Consider the following 24,889-nt stretch of genomic DNA (forward strand, 5'->3'; position numbering starts at 1 on the left):
GAGGGGAGGGAGGGGAGGGGAGGGGAGGGGAAGGGAGGGGGGGAGGGGAGAGGAGGGGGAGAAAAGCCAGGCAGTGGCTTGGATTCAGACTCCTGGAGTGCTGCTAGGCAGCTCTGCTGCCACAGTCCGGAGCCCAAGAGTGGTGTAAGCTAGTGACAGCTGGAGCTGCCTTTGATGGAAGGAACTGGAACTCTATCAGGAATGACTGGCTCTGAGTGAATGCCCTTTCTAGTGTTTTAAATGAGGTGGCTGCATGGGGCCTCTCTGGGGAGCTACACAAGGTATGGCTGTCCTTAGCAAAAATTAAGGAAGTTACCTTTAGGCTTTGGTAAGCCCTTTCCAGCATCTTTCCCTTCTGCAATACTCTGTGTTCCTGCACTTAATCCATATCTACAGAATAAATCTACCTTTGGAAAGATATTGGGTAAACTAAATTTCCCTTACATATAAATGCCAGGGGAAGCTTAACGTGTATTGGCATTTTAATAGATCTGATAAAACCCAAACACAGGAACCTCTAACTTCAGAATTCTTGATGTCAGTCTGCTGGCAGAGGGAGGTCTGGTCATCCTCTGGGCTCCTCTAAAGCAGGGTGTTTCAACCTCTACACTATTGATATTTGGAGCAGGATAATTCTTCATGGTAGGGGGGGCTGACCTGTGCATTATAGGATGTTTAGCAGCGTCCCGACCTCTCCAAGTATATGCCAGTGGCACCCCTCCAATTGTGAGATCCCCAAAATGTCTCCAGACATTGGCCCTTTGCTGTTCCCTGGGGGGCAAAACAGCCTCCCCCTAGCTCTGTTGAGAAGCACTGTTCTGAACATACCATGTAGGTTGTCAGCTGCTCTACCAGTACACATTCTTGCCAAGGAGTTTATAAACTCACTAAGGAATTCAGATCTACACTGGAAACTGGGACTATCAGGAGGTGGAAGGAGTCAGGATGTAAGAATAAGCGCTCAAAAGCGCAAACAATTTGACAGTAACTCTTGTCAGATTTCCACAAGAAGCTTCCAGGGCAATTTGATAAAATGGAATGAGAATATTAGTATCTAAAGAGAAGTCTCTCTTTTTATTTAATGACAAAACTGCTTAAAAGAGGAGGAACCATATAGACCTCAAACTGATTTGTTTTCAGGGGGATTTCATATGCAAAACCTTTCACATCCTTCCTCTCCTCAGCCCATCCATTGAATCAAGACTGTTAAATCTTGAAGTCCTGGTACCCTCTCCCCACTTGCTCCTTCTGCAAGGGAGTAGCCCTAAAATATTCTCCAAATGTAGGGAATTTATTGAGTTTTAATGCTTTGAGGTTGTAGCTTTGTGCTCTGAGCCCCAGGTGAAGTAGCAATTTTCCAAAGGAAATAGTTTTAAGCTCCTGGGTTAGTAATCATAATGACAATAAATCACTGTAATAGGATTTACTATATGTCAGGGATTCATCCAAATACTTTATATATATGAAGTCATTGAATACTTACAATAACCCTAATACTACTGAAGAAAGTACTGTCATTATTCCTACTTTACAGCTAACTACACTGAGGCCCGAGAGCTCCAAGGTCAGTGAGAAAGTAGCAGGTATGGGTCTGAATCCTCTTTAGAATTCTAAGCACTTTTTGGTAAAATTGCTAATGGGAAGTTAACTCTGAATAACCCAGGATACTCAGATCTCTTTAGGCTTCAATTCCCTCATGTGTAGGTTTCAATAAATGTTTAGCTCTGGAATGTTCTGCCATGAGATATTCAACTCAGAGACAAGATAAGAATGTCGCCACCACAGCTTGGTATTCAAGCATGGTATTGCAAAATAAGCACTGAGTTTGGGACTTGAAGACAAGAGTTCAAAAGCTTTCCCCTTCCTGCCACAAGACCCATCTGCTCTTTAGTTTATTCTTTAAAAAAAAAAAATCCTGTCAGCATAACATTAGTTATGATCTAATCATGTCATCCTAGAACAGTGATGGCGAACCTTTTGAGCTAGCGTGTCAGCATTTTGAAAAACCCTAACTTAACTCTGGTGCCGTGTCACATATAGAAATTTTTTGATATTTGCAACCATAGTAAAACAAATATTTATATTTTTTGATATTTATTTTATATATTTAAATGCATTTAACAAAGAAAAATCAACCAAAAAAATGAGTTCGCATGTCACCCCTGACACGCGTGTCATAGGTTCGCCATCACTGTTCTAGGACATGCTTAGAGAGAAGAACAGAGGGAGAGAGGAGGATGAGAGATAGAGATAGAGATAGAGATAGAGATAGAGATAGAGAGAGAGAGAGAGAGAGAGAGAGAGAGAGAAACAATGATCAGGTACTTTCTGTATGCATCGGACCGGGGGTCAAATGCACAAGCCAGGTATGTGGCCTGAGCAGAATCGAACCTGCAACCGTCCGGTGCACGGAACAATGCTCCAACCAATTGAGACATTCAGGCCCTGCTGATCTACAGTTTCAAATGGACTGGTTAATTTTAATGGCAAGTAGAACAGCAATATACACTTTTTCTCTGAGGTATTCCTTTATATCAAGACTAGAGGCCCAGTGCATGAAATTTGTGCACTTGGGAAGGGGGTGTCCCTCAGCCCAGCCTGTGCCCTCTTGCAGTCCAGGAGGCCTCGGGGGATGTCCACATTGGGAGTGGGCCTAAGCAATCAGTCAGACATCCTTGGCATTGCCGTGGAGGCGGGAGAGGCTCCCACCACCACTGCTGTGCTTGCCAGCTGTGAGCCCGGCTTCTGGCTGAGCATCACTCCCCCTGTGGGAGCGCACTGACCACTAGGGGGAAGCTCCTGCGTTGAGTGTCTGCCCCCTGGTGGTCAGTGCGTGTCATAGCAACTGGTAGTTCTGTCATTCTGTTGATTTACATATTAGCCTTTTATTGGGTGAAACTGGCTCTCTAACATACCCTGAAGGGTCCCAGATTGCGAGAGGGCACAGGCCAGGCCGAGGGAACCCACCGGTGTATGACTGGGGCCAGAGAGGGATGTGGGAGGTTGGCCAGCTGGAAAGGGACCATGGGAGGGCTCAGGGTATGTTTGGCCCATCTTGTTCAGTCCCAATTGGCCGAATCACAGCAGCAAGCTAACCAACTGGTCAAAGTGACTGGTTGACCAGTCTACTATCTGCCCCCTGGTGGTCAGTGAACATCATAGCAAGCGGTTGAGCGGCCTTAGCATATCATTAGCATATTATGCTTTGATTGGTTGAACAGATGACTGATAATTGGACACTTAGCATATTAGGCTTTTATTATATAGGAAGGGTCTTCTGCTGAAATCTCTTTCTGAACTTTTGGTTAAGGAACCAGTTCTCCAGGTTCTACTTTAACATAGCCAAACACTTAGAGGAGTCTAGATCAACCTGGTGGGTTCTGAAACTGATGGGGAACTTCAGTTAGCAGTCCTCTTAGACTGGTATTTGGCATCATCGAGATTTCTTCTCCTGTAACATTAGTTATGCTCTAATAATGCTCTGAGTGGTGTTTTGTGTCAATAGTGACTTCTGGATAACCCACTCTGATGATAACCAAATGGAATGAGAGAGCTAACCCAGAGGATCCTTTAAACCCTGGCCAGTGATGTGCAGACACTGATAAAACAAGGCTGTGTGCATAGTGACTGGTTAATGGGACCGAATAATTAGCAAAGTGATTGGCACAATTTGGGAAATTTCAGGTTAGGGTTAGAATTCAGCATATGATCTGGAATATTAAGAATTCTACAAGATTATGTTTAAAATTTATCTTCCATGGTTTTTGTGTGTGTGTGTTTTTTAAGGCAGTCTCTTAGGGAGAGAGAAAGGAAGACCATATCGATTAATGAATGCTCATTCATGGTCCAATAACAAGTAGAATGGTTTTTATCCAGTTAGATGTTGTTTCATTTACAATGAGCTCAATGCCTGGAGGATCTGTGGAAAGGCTGGTAAACACTGTCCATCCCAAGACCCAACAAACCCAGAATCTCCACTGAAACCAGAGACCAGAGCCTGCCAGACTCAAAAAGACAGGGAGCTTATTATCAGTGTCAACAAAAGGCCTTTGTCAGGAAAGTCCCCCTCCCCGGGTGTTTTTCATTACCCTCTTTTCCTTTGGAAAGAGCTCTACTTCTGTGTGAGCTAGCATCTGAAATTCCAACCTGTGAATCCTGCAGCCAATGGCTCAGAACACCCTCACTTCCAGCTCCAGCAATGTAGGAGCTTTTCCTCTTGTTGGACAAGTCCCACAGCAAGACCTCACTACTAAGAGGGAGAGGAACTCAACAGCACAGAAACTCTGGTCATTTCAGAGAATATGAATTAAAAAAAAAAAAGAGAGTGTGTGTGTATCTGTGCCAAAGGAACTCTCACTGAGCGCAGGTCAGTTTGGAAATGGAATCACAAAGCAAAGATAAAACTGTTTTAAGATTTTTCTTTTTGGGGTTAGGGAAAATAAAACACTGCTTTACCTGGTTGGTCTATAGTTTTTATAATTAGTTGGGTGTTTTGGGGAAGTGGGGTAGGGTGGGGAGGGGAGGGCATCTACCATTACTCCAGTTCTAAGGGCAACTCTAAGATGGGCACCAGCGTACCAACAATGTGTGTTAGAAACTCAGCTTAATGAACACAACCTGAGCGCAAGCTCTTTAAATTCCATGCTCTCTCTTCCCCTTTGTACGTAGACAGCCCATAAGGGTTGTGGGGGTACTAGAGGAGGAGGAGAAATGGGGCAAACATTAAACATAAGTTTGGCTGCCACAGCTTCAGTGATTAGCTTCTGACCAACCTCCCTGGACATGCCAGCCTGGCGCTGACATGGAAGGGAGGCCGGGAATGGCCTGGTAATGACAGGATGCATCAAAACACTGCAAATTAATCAGGAGGAACATGTTCAGTGTAATTTCTTTAAATGAGAACTCAAACTTACAAGGCATCAGGTGACATTAAGTTTAACAGAGAATTAAAGCTATATTCCCCTTGTAAGTACTGTGCCCTGGAGCACAGGTGAGCACTGAGGGTGTCCCCAGCTCTCTGGGTGCAGGCAAAAAGTGGTTCTAACTACTGATCTCTCAGTTTAGTGTGCAGTGGACAGGACTGGCTATATAAGTTACAGGACTTCATGCGAAATAAAAATGGGGAGCCCTTATTAAAAAATAATTAAGATGGTGATATCAGAGAATAATTAAACCAAACGTGGGAGCTGCATGAGATTGCACACCTGTGAAGCTAGCCCTGCTGGTGGAAGACTTTGTATGTTAACACACACAAACTGAGTGGAACTTACGGCTGTAGCTGATTTTGATAATTACTTTTATTTTAAATTAAGTCACAGAAAGAAAAAATAAAAATATTGTACTCCATTCTCCCTAACCAAACCAAACAAAAACCCAACCCTGTTGACTGGGAAGTTGGGAGCAACCATCTCCCATCCGCTGCTGTGTGCTACTCCATCCAAAGCCCAGGGCAGATCCCAGCTCCAGGCAGACCACCTTCCCACTGATGGCAGGCCTTTACAGAGGAGAGCATTGTGCAATGTGGTCCAGAAAACTTTCTAAATTGTGGTCCACATTAAACAATACATTTTAGATTGTATTTAGCGCGCACGCACACACACACACATAATATAATGGGAACGAAAGTTTCGTAAAACAATAATTCCAACTGGTTGTGATTCCCTTTGAAATTTTCTGTTCAATTTTATTTAAATCTGTTCTGTTTCATTTTGTAAAGATGCTGTTCATGACCTACTATATGGAATTCAAAACCCAGTAATGGTTCCAACTCACTGAGGTGTTGAAACACACAATGTGAAAGCACCATTATTGGCAATTGTTGTCTCTGCCAGGTCTGCTCTCCTCCATGATCCCCTCTTTTTGGAAACAAGGTGCCTCTGACCTGTGGGTCAGTGTTAACTTACATGGAGGTTGTCAACACACTACATTTCTGTTCTAAGATTTTCAATTTGAAGTTGGAGTGGAAACTCCCTTTTCTCTTGGGTTGCTATGCTGGGAAGAGGTGATTCAAGGTTTGAGGAGAGAGATGTCTAACCAAATCATCCCTGGTTCAAAGAACCCCTATGACAGCTTTCTGGTGGCATGAGCCACTCCATGCTTGAGCTACTTTGTGGGAATTTTTGTCTTCTTCAACCACAAAGTCATGACTAATATAAACACTGTGATAAATAAAACATGTAAGCAGATAACAAATATCCTATGAATATGAGCTATATCTTAAAAGCCATATTGATTTCTTCAGTTCCTTTTTTTGCATTATAAAACCTTTTCCTTCTGTTATTCCAAAAAGAATTTTCTTACACAAAAGCTTCCTTGTTTTTTAACATTTGCACAAATGAGTTTTCCCCACATTTTATCTTATGGAACAACTATCAGTTAAGCTTATTACTCTTGCTGGAAGGCATAAATGTCAAATCAAAGAGTTCTCTTAAAGATGATGTTTAGAAATGGAAGTTATCACAGCGTTTCTTTCACAATTAAGATTATAACAGTACTATGAACTATCATTTACTGACTCTCTGTGCTGCAATAAGTTTACATGTTATCTATTTTAATAATCCTCATAACACTCTGAGACAAATAATATCCTCATTTTGTACATCGAAAGAGAGGCACAGGGATATTTTGTTCAAGATTACCCAGCTTGAAAAGGGTGGAGATGGGATTCAAACCAGGACTCTCTCTAATTTCCCTGTTGCCTCTTTAGAGACTGTCTTGAAGTCATCCTATATCATAGCAGCCCAATGTCCTTCAAAAGAGATCCCTGTTCACTTATTTCTTTTTTAAAGTAACAATTCACATTGCATGAATTGGCAATTCAAAAAACTTATTGCTTTTATTCATTTCTTCATAGGCTCACGTGTGGAAACATGGAGCTATCCCTGTAGCAGATTTAACTGAAACAGAAGAAACCAGGACAATGGCAGTTATTCATGCCCTTGCATCTTAGTCTAAGCTTTCTGAATAAACTGTCATGCAATCTGGATCCCATTAAACATTTAGCCTGAAGTCCCACCAAATGTGCTATTTTTTCTAGAGAATAACAAAGCCCCAGGTGATGATCTTAAGCTTTATAAAAATGCAGATTCCCTGCTAAAAGGCAAACTCTTCTCTTTAAAAACAAAACAAAACCAAAAAAAGGGGAGAATCAGATGGTACTCAAGAAAGACCCCAGTTGGTTAAATCTGGCGTTGAGCCCACAGCATTTTCATTTGATCATCTGCAACGCAGAGCTTTCGTCTACTTTGAGCTTTAAGCACTCTGCATCTACTCCATGTAAAAGGAACAAACAAGGGTTGAGATAAATCCTGACCTCATAAAACTGTCTCCTGTATTTCAGTAACTCCTTAACTTGTATTATTTCTACAGGCTGACTCACTTTTGAAGGCATTTTGAGCAAACTGATGGAAAATGGCTGTTTTCTAATACTGCTAAGCTTCTTTGACTAGTTATTTGTACTGATTCTTTATTCACTCATAACTTCATCTTATCCTTCTTAAAACAACTGGGAAATCAGAAAGTAACCTAAAAAATATTTTTATTCAACTAGATTTTAATTGATAAACACTTAAAAATTTCTTAACTTCTAAAATATCATTTCTTTAATCCAGTATATATATATATATATTCATTCATAGAAAAAAATAAGAAAATAAGTAAAATGAATTTAAAAAAACTGCCCTTAATTCAACCATTCAGAGAGAATCCCTGCCACAGTTTCACATTAACATTCCAGATACTTTTGTAAGCATCAATAATAAATACCTGTTACATATCTTAAAAATTAGATGCATGCTATCAATGTTATTTTGAAATCATTTCTTTACATTAATATACAATTAACTTTTTATTTAATATTAATTATATATTCATATTATCATTTTAGTATTTAAATAGCATTTTATTTTTTATATATACTCTGGTTTCTAACCAATCTCCTACTACTGAATAATTTAGGTGTTTTCAATTATTCACAGCTATATATAATGCTGTGATGAACTATCCTCTATATATCTTTGAGATATATAGCCAATTAAACAATTAGCATAAATCCCTTTAAGTAGAATTGCTGGATTAAAGGTTTTTACAAATTACCATACAATTGGCAAATTGTACCAATTTATCCTCCTACCAGCAGCATATAAGAATATCTATTTCTCTATCCATCTTTATTTTATTATTTTTTAATCCTCACCCGAGGATATTTTTTTTCATTGATTTTTACAGAGAGTGGAAATAAGAGAGGGAGGAAGGAAGTGGGGAGAAAGAACAATGTGAGAGAGACACATTGATTGGTTGCCTCCCACATGAGCCTCAACTAGGGCAAGAGATCAAAACCTGCAACCCAGGTACAATAATTGATCAAGCAGACAAGAAATTAGTAAGGCTATAAAAGACTTAAATAACTCAATTAACAAGTTTGTCTAATACACATAATGTAGAACCTTGAACCCCAAAATACGAGATCACAATTTCAAGCACACGTGGGACATTTATAAAGACTGATCACATACAAAGACATAAACAGTGTTCTAAATGCTATATGGTGAGCTACACCATGTTATGTTTATGGATGGTAAAACTCAATACTGTGAAGATGAAAAAGTAACCTCAAATTAACTATATATTTACTACAATCCCAATTAAATTTGTTGTTTAGAATTTGATAAGTTGAGCTTAAAATTCAAATAGAAGAGTACGTAAAGGACTAAGAGTAGTGAACAAAATTCTAAATAACAAGGTAGATCGATTTGATGCACTAGATATCAAGATGATTATACAACTAGTGATTTGATAACTTTTATATTGGTACAGGAATAGTAAATAAGTTAACCAAATAGCCCTGAGAAAAGTCCAAGGCGTGTAATAAAACCCGACACACATCACGTGTGTCATTAATATCAATGGAAAGGAGAACATTCAGAAGAACTAACAGAATAAAAAATATATTTGCTTAAAAGCCTCAGAGGCCTAAAAAGTAATCAAGACATATCAGACCAGAATCTTGGAAAAAGACACATCTAGAGAAGTGAGCCTATATTTGGGGCCACTCTCTCCACAGAGATATTTGTTGCTTTTGGAGGTGGCAGCTGAGAGGCTAAGGGGGATAGGGTCCTAGTGAACCATCATTGCTTTGCACTACGGCTGTGCACTAGGAGTGAGGGTATGCCCAAGTAAGCAGGCACATGCAGGGACTACAGCTCAGCACTTAGCCACCAGAAGGGCTAAAATGAAAAAGGCTGACAATGCCAACAGTTGGCAAAGATGGGAAGTGACAGAAACTTTCAGACATTACTGGTGAGAGTATAAATTAGTACTTTGACTTTGGAAAACACTTTCGCCCCATCTACTAAAGGTGAAGATATATATTCTTTATGTGCCCGTGATTCTACTCCTAGGCATATATCCAACAGGAAGTATATGTGTGCCAAGACACATGTACCTGGTATTCACAGCAGCATGATTTGTGATATCCCCACACTGGAAACATACCAAGAGTCCACATATAAGAGAATAGATACACACACTGTGGTATTTTCATGCAGTCGACTACTACATGGCAATGTAAATAAGTGAATTATGTAGAATATAGAATGTATATACCTTACAAACATAATGTTGAGTAAAAGAAACAAGACATAAAAGTTTATGTAAGTTAAAATAGCATACTGTCTAGAAAATTCTAAAAACACACTGTTTAATTCCTTTTGTATAAAAGGGAAACACAAGTAAAAACTAGACTATAGTGTTCAAGGATGCATATTTAAGTGTAAAAATGAAAGACAAAAGCAAAGAAGTGTTCACCTTAAAGGACAGTGGCTACCGGCCGGATAGGGGCACCAGCAGGGTGTCAGTGGTCCTGGCAACGTTCTGTTTTGACACCCTGTGACATTTTGTGATGACAGTGTGCTGCACATTTTTATGTAAATGTATATATTTCATAATTTAAAAGGTTGAAAAACCATCAGTGGAGATGAATGATGAATTTACTATTCAACAGATGGTGCTGGGAGAACTGAACAGAAATATGGCAAAAAATTGTAAATTCTTACTTCCCATCATACACAAAAATCAAGTACAGGTGCACAGAAAGCCTATGGAAAGCAAAACCTTGTAACTTTTAATAGGAAATAAAGGATCTATCTTCATATTCTTGGGGAAAGGAAAATAATTCTTGAAGAAAATACAATAGTATAACTAATAAAGGAAACGCCACTCACTGGAAGGTAATTTCTATATGTATAACCAGCAAAAAACAGTCACCAGAATATGATTAAAATTGTGTCTATATCTCTTAAAAAAAAAAAAGACAACTCTGTTTGGGGTTGGAGTAAGGGGGAGAATGGGCAAGGATAAAAGAAGGTAATCTGCATTAAAAATGTGATTGAATGAGAAGTATGTGAAACACAGGGCTTATTCACAAAATGGAATTAAATGGTGGTCTAAATAAATGAATAAGAGCCCTGTGTAGCAACCCGGAAAAAATCTCAAAAGCAATGCTGAGAAATGTATCAGGGAAGGTTACACAAGGTCTTTAATTATACCTGTGTCACTTTCTTTCCATGAAAATAAAGATTTAAAGCAAATATGTCAAAATTGTAAGTTCTCTATAATTTTATACTTTTTTTTTGTTTCACTGAAAGTGTTTATAAAAACAGAAGTAGCCCGGCTGGTGTGACTCTGTGGTTGAGTGTCGACCTATGAACCAGGAGGTCACAGTTTGATTGCCAGTCAGGGCACATACCCAGGTTGCGGGCTCAATCCCCAGTGTGGGGCATACAGGAGGCAGCCAATCAATGATTCTCTCTCATCACTGATGTTTCTCTCTCTTTCCCTTCCTCTGTGAAATCAATAATAAAACATATATTTTAAAAAAACAAACATAAGTAAATAAAATCCACTTCCCTAGCTATTCTCAGTTTTATTCTTACATCAGGTGGTGTGTTTAGGCCACACAATATTGGCTCACCACAAACACTGATATTATGGCAACAACTTACACTGAGGGAAGCTTAAACAGCCCTTATGAATTCTAATATTTGGTTTCCTGGAGGAATACTATCATGGATTTAATTTTGTGTCATGGATATAATTTTTAATAGTATCTCTTAATGAAGTTGCAGGAGTCACTCAGGCTCAGTACCAGGAGAAGCTGACTTTTAAAAAAAACAAACCACAGTGAATCTTGTAACAGAGCATGATTACCTCCTTATATTGGATGCTAAGAGACGCTGACTAAATGTTAGACTACACAGGAAAGATACCTGGTTGTGTTACTTTTATTTCACTTCTTAATCTCATCCTCCAACCCTTACTGTCCTTTCATCCAGATTTTTCAGGTGATTTATTCTATCCTACTGCATGTGTGCAGTTAGGTAAACACACACACACACACACACACACACACACACACACATAACCATAAAAATTTTTTGATAGATTTTATTAAAACATACTACTTTGTTGATCAAAAACCACCATTAAGAGAATAAATGCCAACCTACAAAGTGGAAGATGTATACAATACATGTGATAAAAGGCTGACATCCAAAGATGTAAGGAACTCCTACAAATCAGTAAGAAAAAGATAATCAGAAAGAAAAATGAACTAAATTGGGAAATAGCAGAGCTGAAATTCCAATCTAAAGTCTTACTTTGTTTTACTTAAGAAAAAATTATAGTTTCAGTTATTTGTGATGCTATCATCTAGCAACAATGACAATCACAGTTTACACCTTGGTCTTGGTATAAAATCTTACAAATTATTTTCTTTTGGGGGGCTAATAACCTTCCCTAAAATAATTCTGCATATATAATTAGTTGTAATTACAGAAATCAGATTATACTAAACATACTATTTTATAATATAATTCATTTTTAAATGTTTTTCTTGATTTCAAAGAGAGGTAGGAATAGGGAGAGAGGGCTAGAAACATCAATGATGAGAGGAAATCATCGATCAGCTGTCTCCTGAACAACCCCTACTGGGGATTGAGCCGTGACTTCTAGGTTCATGGGTCAACATTCAATCACTGTGCCATACCAGCCAAGCCATAATTCATCTTTTAAAAAAAGTACTGCACAGATTATATTAATATGGGTTCAATGTAAAGTCTTTAAAAGATTTCCAATACACATCCATACAAAAAGTGCCCATGTGTGTGCCTGCTTCCCCACCCTCTTGCCAGTACTAAGGTCTCCGGTTCAGACTCATAAATGGGGATCAGAAAACTTCCTTCTAACTTCCTTCAATGCAAATGAAGAAATGGAGAAAGAATGAAATAATGGAGGAAAGAGAAACGGTGAGTAATGAAAAGGGCAAGGAAAGGAGTTTCAAACAGGAACTAGTGGCTAAATGAACAAAGGAATGAGGAAATGGAAAAGGGGTTACATATAAAAGAGTAGGGCGTCTTTCAGGAATATCTTTGCTAACCAGGCTATGAATCCGAAGCAAGTATACCAAAGGTTGAGAAGCAAAATGTAGTTTCTGATTTCATAATCTGATTAAGAGTCAATAAAGGAGGGTTAGAATCAGTCTAATTGAGACTGGAGAGTTTAACCTCACCCGTGGTCGGCAAACTGTGGCTTGCGAGCCACATGCGGTTCTTTGGCCCCTTGAGTGTGGCTCTTCCACAAAATACCACGTGCGGGTGCACATACAATGCAACTGACACTTTGTGGCCCATGCGCAGAAGTCGGTTTTCAGCCTGGGCGAGTCTATTTTGAAGAAGTACTGTTGATATTTGGCTCTGTTGACTAATGAGTTTGCCGACCACTTACCTAAGCTTTCACCTTTAACGACACTTAAAAGTTTCCTTTAGCCATTTCCTTTGGAGTTCAAATTTCTTTTACGCCTCAATTTTTAGTCAGTTTTACCTTCAAAGCTGAATTTTATGTGAAAAAAAAGTTCCCAGAGCTCACTTAAAGTTTTTAGAGCAGAACGAAGTACATGTTTCACACGTTTAAAGAAAATGTTCAAACTTTGGCTACAGCTGAATGACTTCAAAATGGCTTCATTTTAAAACCAAAGTAGAGGCAAAATATCCAAGGGAAATGCATAATTTAGACTATTTGTTTTACGACAGTTCAAAATCCGATGAGCAATACAGGAATTCTGAATTACCGGTGAAGTCTTCTGTGACCTGTGAGAATAATAATAAGAGCTTAGGGGCAGAGGAGAGGTATCTCAACTCCTTCTTCAAAGGGCAGGATTTTCATTCTGCTTCCATGCTCCTGGCCATGTCAATAGCTCCTCTCACTTTTCCTCTGAGTTTGTCTCTAATTTCTGGAAGAGGCTGGGAAAGAGGGGAGAGAAAGCTGGCCTGGAATGGCAGGGAAGGGAGCACTGGGGACCTTGACCATGGTTCTTAATCTCTCCATGTTGTATCCCTAACACATACCAGCAAGCCTGGCACTAACTTCACAGGGAGGTCAGCGGGTGAGGTTCAAATCAGTGATGGGTTTAAGCACGTTTTGAACAGGTATAAAGTGCTTAAGGTATTATAAAGGTCTATTCTCTTCTTTTACCATTTTTTTTTTTAATATACTGAGCAATTCCAAGAATAAGGTTTGAAGGATAAATGGTTATGAGAACCAATATTCAGGAATCCATCTTGGTTAAAGGGGGGCCTCAGGTATGAGAAATTCTTTTGATACTTTCATAAAACTAAAACATAGCCGGTCATGATCATTTCAAAAGGATTGACATAAATTAGAAGCACACATTCAAAAAAAGAAGTGGAGGAGGAAAAAGTCTAAGTCTTTGAGATTCTATAATGGCTATAAAGTGGCTGTTCTGTAAGGCAGACCCTGGGCCAATGTCTAAGGAAGCATCTTTGTATTAGTGCTCAGATATTCATGCAACAAAAATCCAGAAAAATAAAGACTAAAAGACAGAGTTTGGAGACACACTGATAAACTGAAATATGTTATGTGGATGCCTTATTGTGTGCTCTGAAATAATATGTGCTTGAAAGATTACAGTGAAATAGTTGGCTTCGTGCTGATGTGTTATCACAGGGAAAATCAGACAGCAAAGGGAATATGCAAATCAACAGAACTCTACAACGCTAGTTATTCTTACCCACTATTTGGTAATGTATTTCCTTCTTTGGAGAGAAAGAAAAAGAACAACAGAAATGCATTTTCCAAAGTCTAGGAAGGCTGAGAATTCGGACAGACAAAAGCAGATCTACAGAAATTTTGAAGATTAGTACAAAAACTTTTAGAAATATTAAAAGCAAAAGCAATAGTCTAGCATACTTCCCATAGTACCCTTGGCGGATGGTCTGCAATGTGATTTTCCCCAGTTCCCCAGGATAGAAAAGGAGGCTGTCAGTACCCATTCACAGGTTTTTCTCACAAATATATACCAAGGGAGGTATAACAAAGTCTGCTTTGGATTAAGTGATGAACTTCGGATTTCAAAACCAAGAACAGAGTTTTGGGGGGGAATTATTTCAATTTTGTCTTACCACAAGCATACAATTTAAGGAAAACAGAATTCCATAGTTCCAAATTTCCTTAATGATTTAAGAAAGTAGAGAGGCAATGACATTTTCATATATTATAGTACAACTGAAAAAATATATATAATGTAACTACATCCCAATATTAAAAAGTACTTTGACAGTGTTTTCTAATTACCAACAGGGTCAACAGTGATGATTACAACTAACGATGAAGTAATGAAAAAGCAGTATTTTTCTTACTATGCCTAATTTATCTGCCATAATACCATTAGGCTTGACCTGAGGTCTGAAAAATCAACAGCATAAAAATTATTGTTATCTCTGCCCCAGCCGGTGTGGCTCAGTATATGGAGCACCCATACACCAAAAGTTGGCGGGCGATTCCCGGTCAGGGCACGAACCCAGGTTGTGGGTTTTATGCAGTTGGAGGGCATGCGGGAGGCAACTAGTCAATGTTTCTTTCTCACATCGATTTCTCTCTCTGTCACTCTCTCAAATCATTTTTTAAAAAGACTTTTATCTCGTAGAATTACAAGTAAGACTTTAAAAATATTCCCAAGTGAATAGGATGTCCTAATGAAAAACTAATAATTTATTTAATTTGTAGAATAATACATCACCATAGGAATCAAAGAAACTAGAAATATTTTTAGATGTACATAGTGCCTATACATTGAATGGTAAGTTATTGTGGAAAATGTAATTATGATATCTGATAACCAAAACAATGTCATTTTATTCTGATTAATATGTAAAAGTATATACTATTTTATACAAAAACCTGATCTCCACTAGCAGCGTCAAGTGAAAAATGGAATGATTTGTAATGTTCAGAAAAAGAAGTGGATTAACCAGAAGTAGCTGATGAGCTAAGAAATTTATTTTCTAGTTTGTAAATTTTAAAGTGGTAAATTGATCAGCATTAAATCACAACATTAATTTCTCTATAGATACAAAGCATTTATCTCATATATAATGTGTATTCATAAACACACTTTTCCTATAGCCATTATGTAAACAAATGACATAAGAAATAAAATAATGTGTGTGTCTTACATCTTAAAAAAGCATTACCTCATTTATGAGGTCTTTTAGGGCAAAGTTGATTTTTTCTTTCTTCATTTTGGTATCTCTTTAGATTCCCTGGGACCCAGCACATAGCAGACAAGCCCTCAAAATATTTTTTATCTTGATTCAACATTTAAAGACATCAGACATGTTGTCATATGTCTGCTTCTGAAATATGCAGTATGTTCAAAATATTACAACCAAGAATTATGGAACAATAAACCAACACCAATATAGATAAAGATAGAAATGCATACAAAGTAGTCATTTCCCCCACCTCCCCATCTGCGGGAAACATGTTCCAAGATGGATGCCTGAAACTCTGGATAGTACCAAACCCTTATACACTATGTTTTTTCCTGTACACACATACTTATGATAAAGTTTAATTTATAAATTAGGTATAGTAAGAAATTAACAATAACTAAAAATAAAGTAGAAAAATCATAACAATCCTATATAATAAAAGCCTACTATGCAAATTATCCCCTTGACCAGGAATTCGACCAGTAGTTCGACCAGGGGCTGGGGCCAGCAGCAGCAGTGGCGGCAGGTAGCTGGGGGAAGGGAGGCGCCCCCAGCTGGCAGCTGCTAGGGACCCTACCCATGCACGAATTTCATGCACTGGGCCTCTAGTACCATAATAAAAGTCATGTGAATGTGAACTCCCTTGTTAAGTAGAAAACTTTTACCTTTTCACTTAAAAAAAAAAGACTATTGCTTCTCTCTGGCATATATGAACTATCAGCATCACTCGTCTTGTGCTCTGGGGCCATTATTAAATAAAACAGGGGTTATTTCAATACAAACACTGCAATACTTTGACAGTCAGTCTTACAACTGAGGTGCCTACTAAGTGACTAAGGGGTGGGGAGCATCTATAGCATGGATATGCTAGACAAAGGGGTGAGTCATGTCCCGGGCGAGGACAGTGCAAGATTTCATCAAGTCACTCAGAATGGTGCACAATTAATAACTTATAAATTGTTTACTGAGTTATTTCTGGAATTTCCTATTTGATATCTTTTGGATGGCAACTAACTGCAAGTAACTGAAATCACAGAAAGCGAAACCTCAGATAAGGGAAGGGGTACTATTGTATAGAGATATCATAGCTAAAATTCTGATGGCAATTGATTAACTTAAATGTTGATAACATTTTCAGGCATTCTTCATTATAGCTACAGAAGGTAAATGGCTGATAAACTTCATTCTTAAAAATAAGTTTTGATCGATTCAAAGGCCCATATACTTACACCCAGGAAAGATTCTGAAATCTATGAATAGGTAACTCTCAGCTCTATGTGAAATAATTGTTCATGAACTGTTTATCAATACATACAAAAGAAATGCTATGGAGGATTAGATGTGTCTATTAATGAAGATATTAGCACTTACAGAAAAATAAAATACTTAAAAGGACCAAGAAGCCAGGATTCTTGCATACCTAACAGATGTACAACATTGAAAGTATATTTTAATATGCCAGATCTTATTTTAATCAGCTACTGGAGATATGTCACTTTCTTCTCTTTACTTGCTACTCTATTAGAAGTATATTTAATACTTATTATTCATGTGTCAGTCTGCACTCTTTGCCTCTAGCAGGGTATATATCAACGGCATCTTCTCCATTCCTCCAACACACACACTGAATTCCAGCTCAAAGTCAGTTTCCTATGCCCTTTAATTATATTCTATACTCAACTCTGACTCATCATCAAACCTTTGATATCCTCAAAATCCATATTTACGCCTGTTAAATTTTCATGTAATGGGGAGGAACTTACATTACTGAATCATATATCTCCAGACAGGCATACCAAGGACCCTTTTTCAATCACTCCCTGCTTAGTAGAGACAAAATTATGCTGTAAGAGCAGAAAGGCCACATCACCAAGACACCTCCTGGCTCCACAACGGACTGATTTAGAGCCCAGCTGCGAAGTCACTCACACTTGCCAAGAGGGGTTTTGAGCTTTGAGTACTCTTTGGGACCCACCCACCACACAAACAATGATTTAGACAAAACGAAAACAAAACAAAACAGGCTGACTCACTCCCACACTCCCGACTCCAGCCTGCAGGGAGAAGGCTACAATACGATCTGATGACTAGCCTAAGATTTCTGTGTTATTTTCATTTTCAGAGCCTCTGCATAGTGTGGAAAGTATCAAATTGCATCTAATTAGAGATGAACACACAGACCTGCTCATACATCGGACAAAAGAGCTTACCCTTCCTGAGTGTACCATGTGTACCATACGGTTATTTTTAAAATCCCCAAGTCAATAGTCAAGAAAGCAATGAAGTCAGTTTACTCCATATCCCACACCCAACATCCTATCATTTATTTGTATCAAATAATAAAATGACCACCCACTGCCTGTGCACGGGCACTCACCTCATTGTCGGATTCCACGAGAACTTGATCATATTCACTAAGCGCTACTAGAAACATGATAGAGGTGACATTTTCAAAGCAGTGTATCCATTTTCTTCTCTCTGACCTTTGGCCCCCTACATCGACCATTCTGCAAGGTTAACAATATTCATATTAATAGCATATAAAGAAAAAAATCAATATAAGTATAGCTTTACTTACAAAACTTAGGAAAAATACTCTCTAAAGAGAATAGTCATCCAAGTCAATTCAATTGATACTTATTGAACATCTACTAATTTTCTGTTACCGAGCAACCAAAATCAAGGCATTCTGGGTAATAAATCATTGCGGTTAGCAGAATGTTACCAGATGTGTACGAAAATTCTAACTCTGTAAAAAATAATCCTGTGCCAAGCCAAGCAAAATGGTTTTATTTAATCAAGCACTAAGGAGTAAATAAAATGAGTTTTATTTGTATTAAGCCCTAATGGCAAATACTGACTTCAGTTTATCTTCCTATAAAATGAGAATGAAGATCCTCATATATTTCTCAAAGATGCTAGAAATGATTGCAAATACACTGAGAAGATGGAAGATGCCCTACAATTCCATACAGGTTGTGTGTGATGCTTCAGCTGAATCCAAACACAACTCCCCTGATCCTTTATCAGTAGGGTAAGCATTTGGGGCTTTTTTTCCTTCCAATATTAGCAATAATTTGAGACAGGTCCAGTCATATTGGGTAACAGTGCGATTAGCCATAAGCATAAAAGAGCTTGCTAACCTGCCATAAAATATGCTACAAGAGGCCATCATTTGAACTATTTCAAGGATTTGTTTTTAACACTTCAATTTTGTGCCGAGTTACTGCTCAGAAACCAACATTATCGACTAATTTGAGTGATTATGTATATATATATGAAAATACCGAGCAGCACTTGGCACTGAATCCAAGTTTCTTCAAACTACTGTTCCATATTTCAACAAAAATGTGCACAATGTTCGCAGGATAAAATACTTTCAGAGAGTGAGGGTTTTAGGGAAAAAGTTTGAGAGTATGGCTCTGTAAGCTTTTGTTGAAGATTGCAGTTGTTCCTGGTGTTCTCCTGTCTCTTAGCATTAAACCTAAACTAAGAAATTAAGGCTCTTCCAGTGACTGCTTCTAAAAGTTCTTTAAGGCACAGAAGACGTATCATGGGGGCAAAACCATGGACTCAGGAGACTTATGAATGATGGACATCAAAACCAGGATTCTTAGGTCTTTAGAAAAATTAAAATGCTAGCTTTTCCCTGGTGTTGAGTAAATAGTATGCTACTCATTTACATGAAATCATGTCACATTAATCTTTACAACGTGCTTTTGATGTTGGCAGGAAATTATTTCTCAAAGTTACTACTATTACTGTAGTAGTAACTGTTTTGAAAATTTTCAAGCCACGTATCTTAGGGATACAAAGCATCCCAGAGTTTTATTGCTACTGAAGAATTCTGCATTGGTACCAGGGGGCTTGGAGGAAACAATGACCTGAAAGAGCTTCTGCCAACATATAAGTTCTATTACTTATAGGGTCATAAGATTATTCATATCTTGTAAGAATCTAAAAATATATCCATTGTCCTTGCAGATTAAATGATTCCCCCCAAAATTATAATCAGGACTGATGTTAGAGGGACTGATTTTGTTCAACCATCAGCAAACTAAGATTTCATTGATTTTCTGATAATTTAACCTGAAATGAGAAACCTGCCCACATATCTTTCCTTTGCTTCCTCTTTCAGGGACACATGGTTTCATTTTGTGGATCTAATGATAATAATTGGTATAAAGATGATACTGTTTTAAAACATACATATGATTTCAATATTTATAGAGTTCACCAAGTGTACTCAAAGCATAACAGTTCAGAAGTGGGTTGTATGGACTCAGTTACTACCTGAAAATGACACTTTGTAAGTCAAAGGGGTATTCGATGATCCCTGTGGTGGGGACTCGAACTCTAAGCACATCTTGTTGCGTAGGCAGGTAGGCAGGGTCGGCAACACGGTCCAAGTCATTAAGATAGCTAGAGGAGGGAAGACACAAGGAGAACGTCAGTGACAGCATCACACCACACCTGCCTATGGAAAGAGAAGGACAAAAATGAATCATAAGAGAGAAGGGAACTTGAAAGATTAAACTCAATCTTCCATTGGTCAGAGCAAGATTACCTCTCGAGGGATTAACTGGTTCACTGTATTGCTCATTGCTTCTCTTACAATCAATTAGAACTCATACAAGAGTAAAGGGGGAGAAGAAAAGAAATCAAATGAGTCTCCTGTCCTCTACCTGTTTAGCAGGTCTGGTGGGTAAAACAGAAGTTTAAAGCAAATAGCTTTAAAATTATTTATATAAATGATGTTTGTATAAATAAACAGATAAGAGTTACATATAAGGTCAGAATGCATTTTTATTTTTTTGCCTTTTGCAGAACATGACAGCTTCTTCCTGGAATGTATTTCCTTAATGCCTAAGAGAGGACACAAAATACCCTATCCAAACTTCTGTCCAAAGTCTAAATCATTCATGATTAAAGTGAAGCCACGAGGTTTCTAGTTATTGAGGTAACGCTAAGGTCAGATATTCCCAGTGTTTAGGGTCACCAAACCTAAACTTTAAATTTATCAGCTTATATTTTTCTATTCCTTTTGGAGAAAACCCCCCCACATATTTCTGAAATAATTTTAAACTCATAAGACATTGCAAAATATTACAGAGAAATCCCTTACACCCTCCCCCCACTCCCCCCAAAGGTAAAAACTTAGTAACCATAATACATGATCAAAACTAGAAACTGACATTGATACAGTACTATTAGCTATATTACAGACCTTATTTAGATCAGTTTTTACACACACACATGCACACACATACATATATTTGTATGAAATTTTATCACATATAGAGATTCGTGCAATCACCACCACAATTAGGATACAAAATTGTTCTGTTACCACAAAGAAACTGCCCTGTTCTCCCCATCCCAATCCTAACGCCTGGAAACATCTATGTTCTCTATCAGTATAATTTTGGCATTTAAAAAATATATTCCATTCACTTTTCATTCTCTCAAAGTGCAAAAATTAATTTCCAACCTTGAGAATGGCATAATTTGATATCATCGATGACAAACAGGTGAATGTGACTGTTCTGTGTGGCATCTTCATTACTTCAAAGAGTCACAATATAGAAATGGTTTCAGAAGACAATTACAAAGTGTAGACACAAAGTAATTAACTGTGAATAAGACTTAAAGGAAAGATGGAGCCCTTGATAGAACTGAAAGGGGTGAGAGCAGCAATATCTTCATGCCCACAAGTAAGAGAAAGTGAGCTCTGAGATGTATGACGGACTGTCTGGTGCAGAGCATGTTATCGCCCAGTGAGCACAAACACTCCACTGATTTGACCTGAGGTAAGGGCTTTGTCCCACCCATCGTTATTCCTGCCTTAGTACCTAAAGAGTGCCTGGCAAATAGCACTTAATGAATATATCTTGTTTGGATGGATGGATGGGTTTCCTTTCAGCACTATTTAAATACCATTCATACTTACGGTGTTTCCATATCAATGATATTATTAAATATAAAATCGGGTGTTGAAAAAAAGTTATATTAAGTCTCTAAGATTCATGGAGTTATAAAATAGTGGAGTTAAGTCTGACTTTAACAAAGAAATAAATATAAAATCATCACCTTTTTAGAGGTCCATCAATTATTAAGACAAAAAATGTGTCAGCCTAGGAATTCCTCCACCAAAGCAACTAAGTAGTATTCTGGTGGCCTTATCCCAAAACATCAATGATTCTCTAGCTGGCAATTAGCTCTCTACTGACTGATCAGAACCAGCCTGGTATCTTTAATTATTAAAAAACTGGCTGGAGGACAAAAAGGGGCGAGGCTGGGAGAACATGGGCATGAGAGGCAGGAAGGGAATATAAACATGTACTGGGCCCAAGGTTTGAGTCAGTCTCTCGGCACAGTCTTGGAATCATCTAATGGGGTTAACAAACCCGTGTTCTAAGAGTTGGTCTGTATCTCATTCTATAGATAAACCAGCTCACCACACATTAATGCAAAACCAATTGGCTACTCTATGTAGATATATTTTCCTGATTTATCAGCTCCTTGACTTGAAAAACGTGAAATGAATATACATTTTGAAACCTACAAGGTCAACATTTATTTAACGGCTATATACAAAATTTTAATTTAGAGAAATCAGAGAGCTTCTCATTTACACTGGGCAAGCTTGCTCAGATATATGCTGCCCAATAAACCATTTCTACTCACTTAACCCAATACACAGAGGTCAGAACAGAGGGTGGCTAATTCTTGCACACAAGGTGCTGTCGTGTTCCTATGGTGAAGAAGAATCATGGCTCTCTGTTCTCAAAGATGAACTGCTCCATGTTTAAACACATTATTTGCACAGGAGAATTTAAAGGACCAGCACATGCAGTGGGAAAATACCTGTCACTCTGCACAGTAGGAACCCGCTGGTCTCTCTCCAATTTAGAGGAGTGAACTGAGCTGCCTGAAAAACATGTTCAGGTAAGATAAAATCGGGGCATACACTTGCGATTGAAAAACCACTTACAAGGATGTGGAGGTTGCCCTAAAAATGATGTCAGTGGTGTCTCTTTGTGAACTGGGCATTACAGAGACATCAGCTGAATATCTAAAACATCTTGTTCTTGCAAGAATTTTTTTTCCTCTTCACCTTCCTTACGCTCCCTTTCAATGCCAGTATAGTTCACAGAGAGTAACAACAGGATGACCACAATGAACTGCTGAGTGCTTGCTGCCTGCCAGGCTCTGTTCCATCTGTTCCTTGCCCAGATAGGAACACATTTTATGGCACAGAAATGGCCATTAAGGATGTTCTATGCATTTCCGATTGACTTGAAAATAAACCGCAGTTCTTGCTTGATATTCTTTTTGCTTTGCCTCAGTTGGATGGTGGACAGAAAGGCTCACTTCACTTGGAGTAAAAAAGTTAATCTAGTTTAACTACAAAAATGGAAAGGAACTATATCAAGGCCTGCTAGTTGCAACACACATTATCTAGAACCAAAACCAAACCCAACCCAAACATCCCAAAACAAGGCAAGAAAAACAAAACAAAATGAAACAAAACAAAACAAAACAACAGACCCTACAACCAAAAGAAACAAACTATTTTCTCTCGGGGAAGGTCTGGACAGCTCAGAGGCTGCCCCAGGATGAAGACGTTGCAGATAATTTGTGAAGCAGGTTAAACCTGCAGGCAATGAAGACCAGCATTTTCACTGCCAAGAAGAGCTTCTGCCTGTGTAAGTCCCAGCCCCTGTGCCCCTCCCTCTGGCTTACAGAACATAGAGAGAGGGACCCAGCACTCTCTGCATTTTACGTTTGCTTAGGGGAAAAGGCCACTCTATTCCCTTACAGATGGAGTTCTGGCATGATGAAACCAGAGTATCCTCATTTGTTGATTCTGGTCACATTGTGAGAAAGGGCAACGGAATAATCTCTTAACCGAATTGTACTTTCCATGGAAGCATCTCCTATTCTGAGGGAAAATTGTTGGTGAATATTGGGCAGATGGGTTCCCACTGGATTATTCCATTCATTTAACCTTTCACAAAGAAACACCAAGGTCTGAACAAATTTATAGTGTAGAGTAAATTCAGAAAGTTAATTATAGCTATAATTTGTTTTGTAGAAATGATTTTGAGTGGTTGCTGAGGTCATTCTCAGGGTGTTGCTATGGTGACAGGCACAAGGTACATTTCCAAGGCAATGTATGTTTAACAAGGGGCTGGCCGCAGCGCCTGCCTGCTATCAGGGAGAGAAAGCTCCCGTGGCACATATGAGGCCTCTTTAACTGTCGATGAGACAGGACATGTTTAGGGCTGTGCTAAAAAATGGGGGGGTGTCATTTATTAAACTGACTCTAATCTACTCATGGGGATTTCATGACTTGCCATTGCTTTGAGACACCAATACTAGATAACTTCATAATTGATTAAGGAAAAAAACCAAACTTGCCCTAGCTGGCTTGGCTCAGCAGATAGAGCGTCAGCCTCGATTCCGGTCAAGGGCATGTGCCTGGGTTGAGGGCTCGATCCCCAGTAGGGGGTGTGCAGGAGGCAGCTGATCAATGATTCTCTCTTATCACTGATGTTTCTCTCTCTCCCTTCCTCTCTGAAATCAATAAAAATATATTTAAAAAACAACAACTCAACATTTTTCTACATGTTTGCCCAGTTAGGACTCACACACCCACACACCGTGGGAGTCAGAGACCATGACCCACTGTCCACGGCTGGTCACCAACACTTAGCCGGGCCTAGAACACAGCAAGTGTTCAACCCGTGACCAAATTAAAACTATTTTATGGAAAATGCTGTAGTCTTTTATAAAGGTGGTTATCCCTTTCAGAAGAAAACAAAGGGGGGTGTCAGCTACCCATCTTTGCGTAATAACCTCTCTGGGCTCTTGTTGGCCTCTATTACGTAAGAACTGAATTCTGAATTAAACGGCCTCTGATGAATATAAAGTCAACACAAAAAGGAAAAGCAGCCTTTGCTTAACTTCATTTACTAGATATGCTTTCTGCTCTTCTTTAGGTCCTGGGCACAAAATGATATCATTTGTATGTCTGTTTTATGCCTCTTAGCATCAAACTTTCAGGCCTTGGAATTCACTCTAATTCAGGCCAAATGGAGGGAGGGGTAGCACTTTATTAACAGATAATTCTGACATAATCTCTTTCATGAAAGAAATAGATTTCTGATGGTTTCCAGTGAAAAGCAAAGCAACAAAGAGACTCATGTAGTAAAATTTCAACAGTTCCTTTCCTACCACGAGAAAAATACAGGGTCATCTGGAATTCAACATCATATTTTGACCATGACATTCTGGTAGGTGCTAATGGTATAAAGATT

At 38.5% G+C, this 24,889-nt stretch overlaps 1 protein-coding gene across 1 annotated transcript in view; it reads right to left on the reverse strand.

Annotated features, from left to right (window-relative positions):
• Positions 1-24,889, reverse strand: part of LOC132212019 (guanine nucleotide-binding protein G(q) subunit alpha) — a 260,920-nt gene that overhangs the window by 37,882 nt on the left and 198,149 nt on the right. Inside the window, exons 4-5 of the mRNA XM_059656972.1 lie at positions 19,860-19,988; positions 17,944-18,073 (exon numbers count right to left, since the gene is read on the reverse strand). Coding sequence (XP_059512955.1) covers positions 17,944-18,073; positions 19,860-19,988 — 259 coding nt within the window. The remainder of the gene's footprint in view (positions 1-17,943; positions 18,074-19,859; positions 19,989-24,889) is intronic.

This window comes from Myotis daubentonii, chromosome 11, assembly GCF_963259705.1.
Source record: "Myotis daubentonii chromosome 11, mMyoDau2.1, whole genome shotgun sequence".
Taxonomy (NCBI): domain Eukaryota; kingdom Metazoa; phylum Chordata; class Mammalia; order Chiroptera; family Vespertilionidae; genus Myotis; species Myotis daubentonii.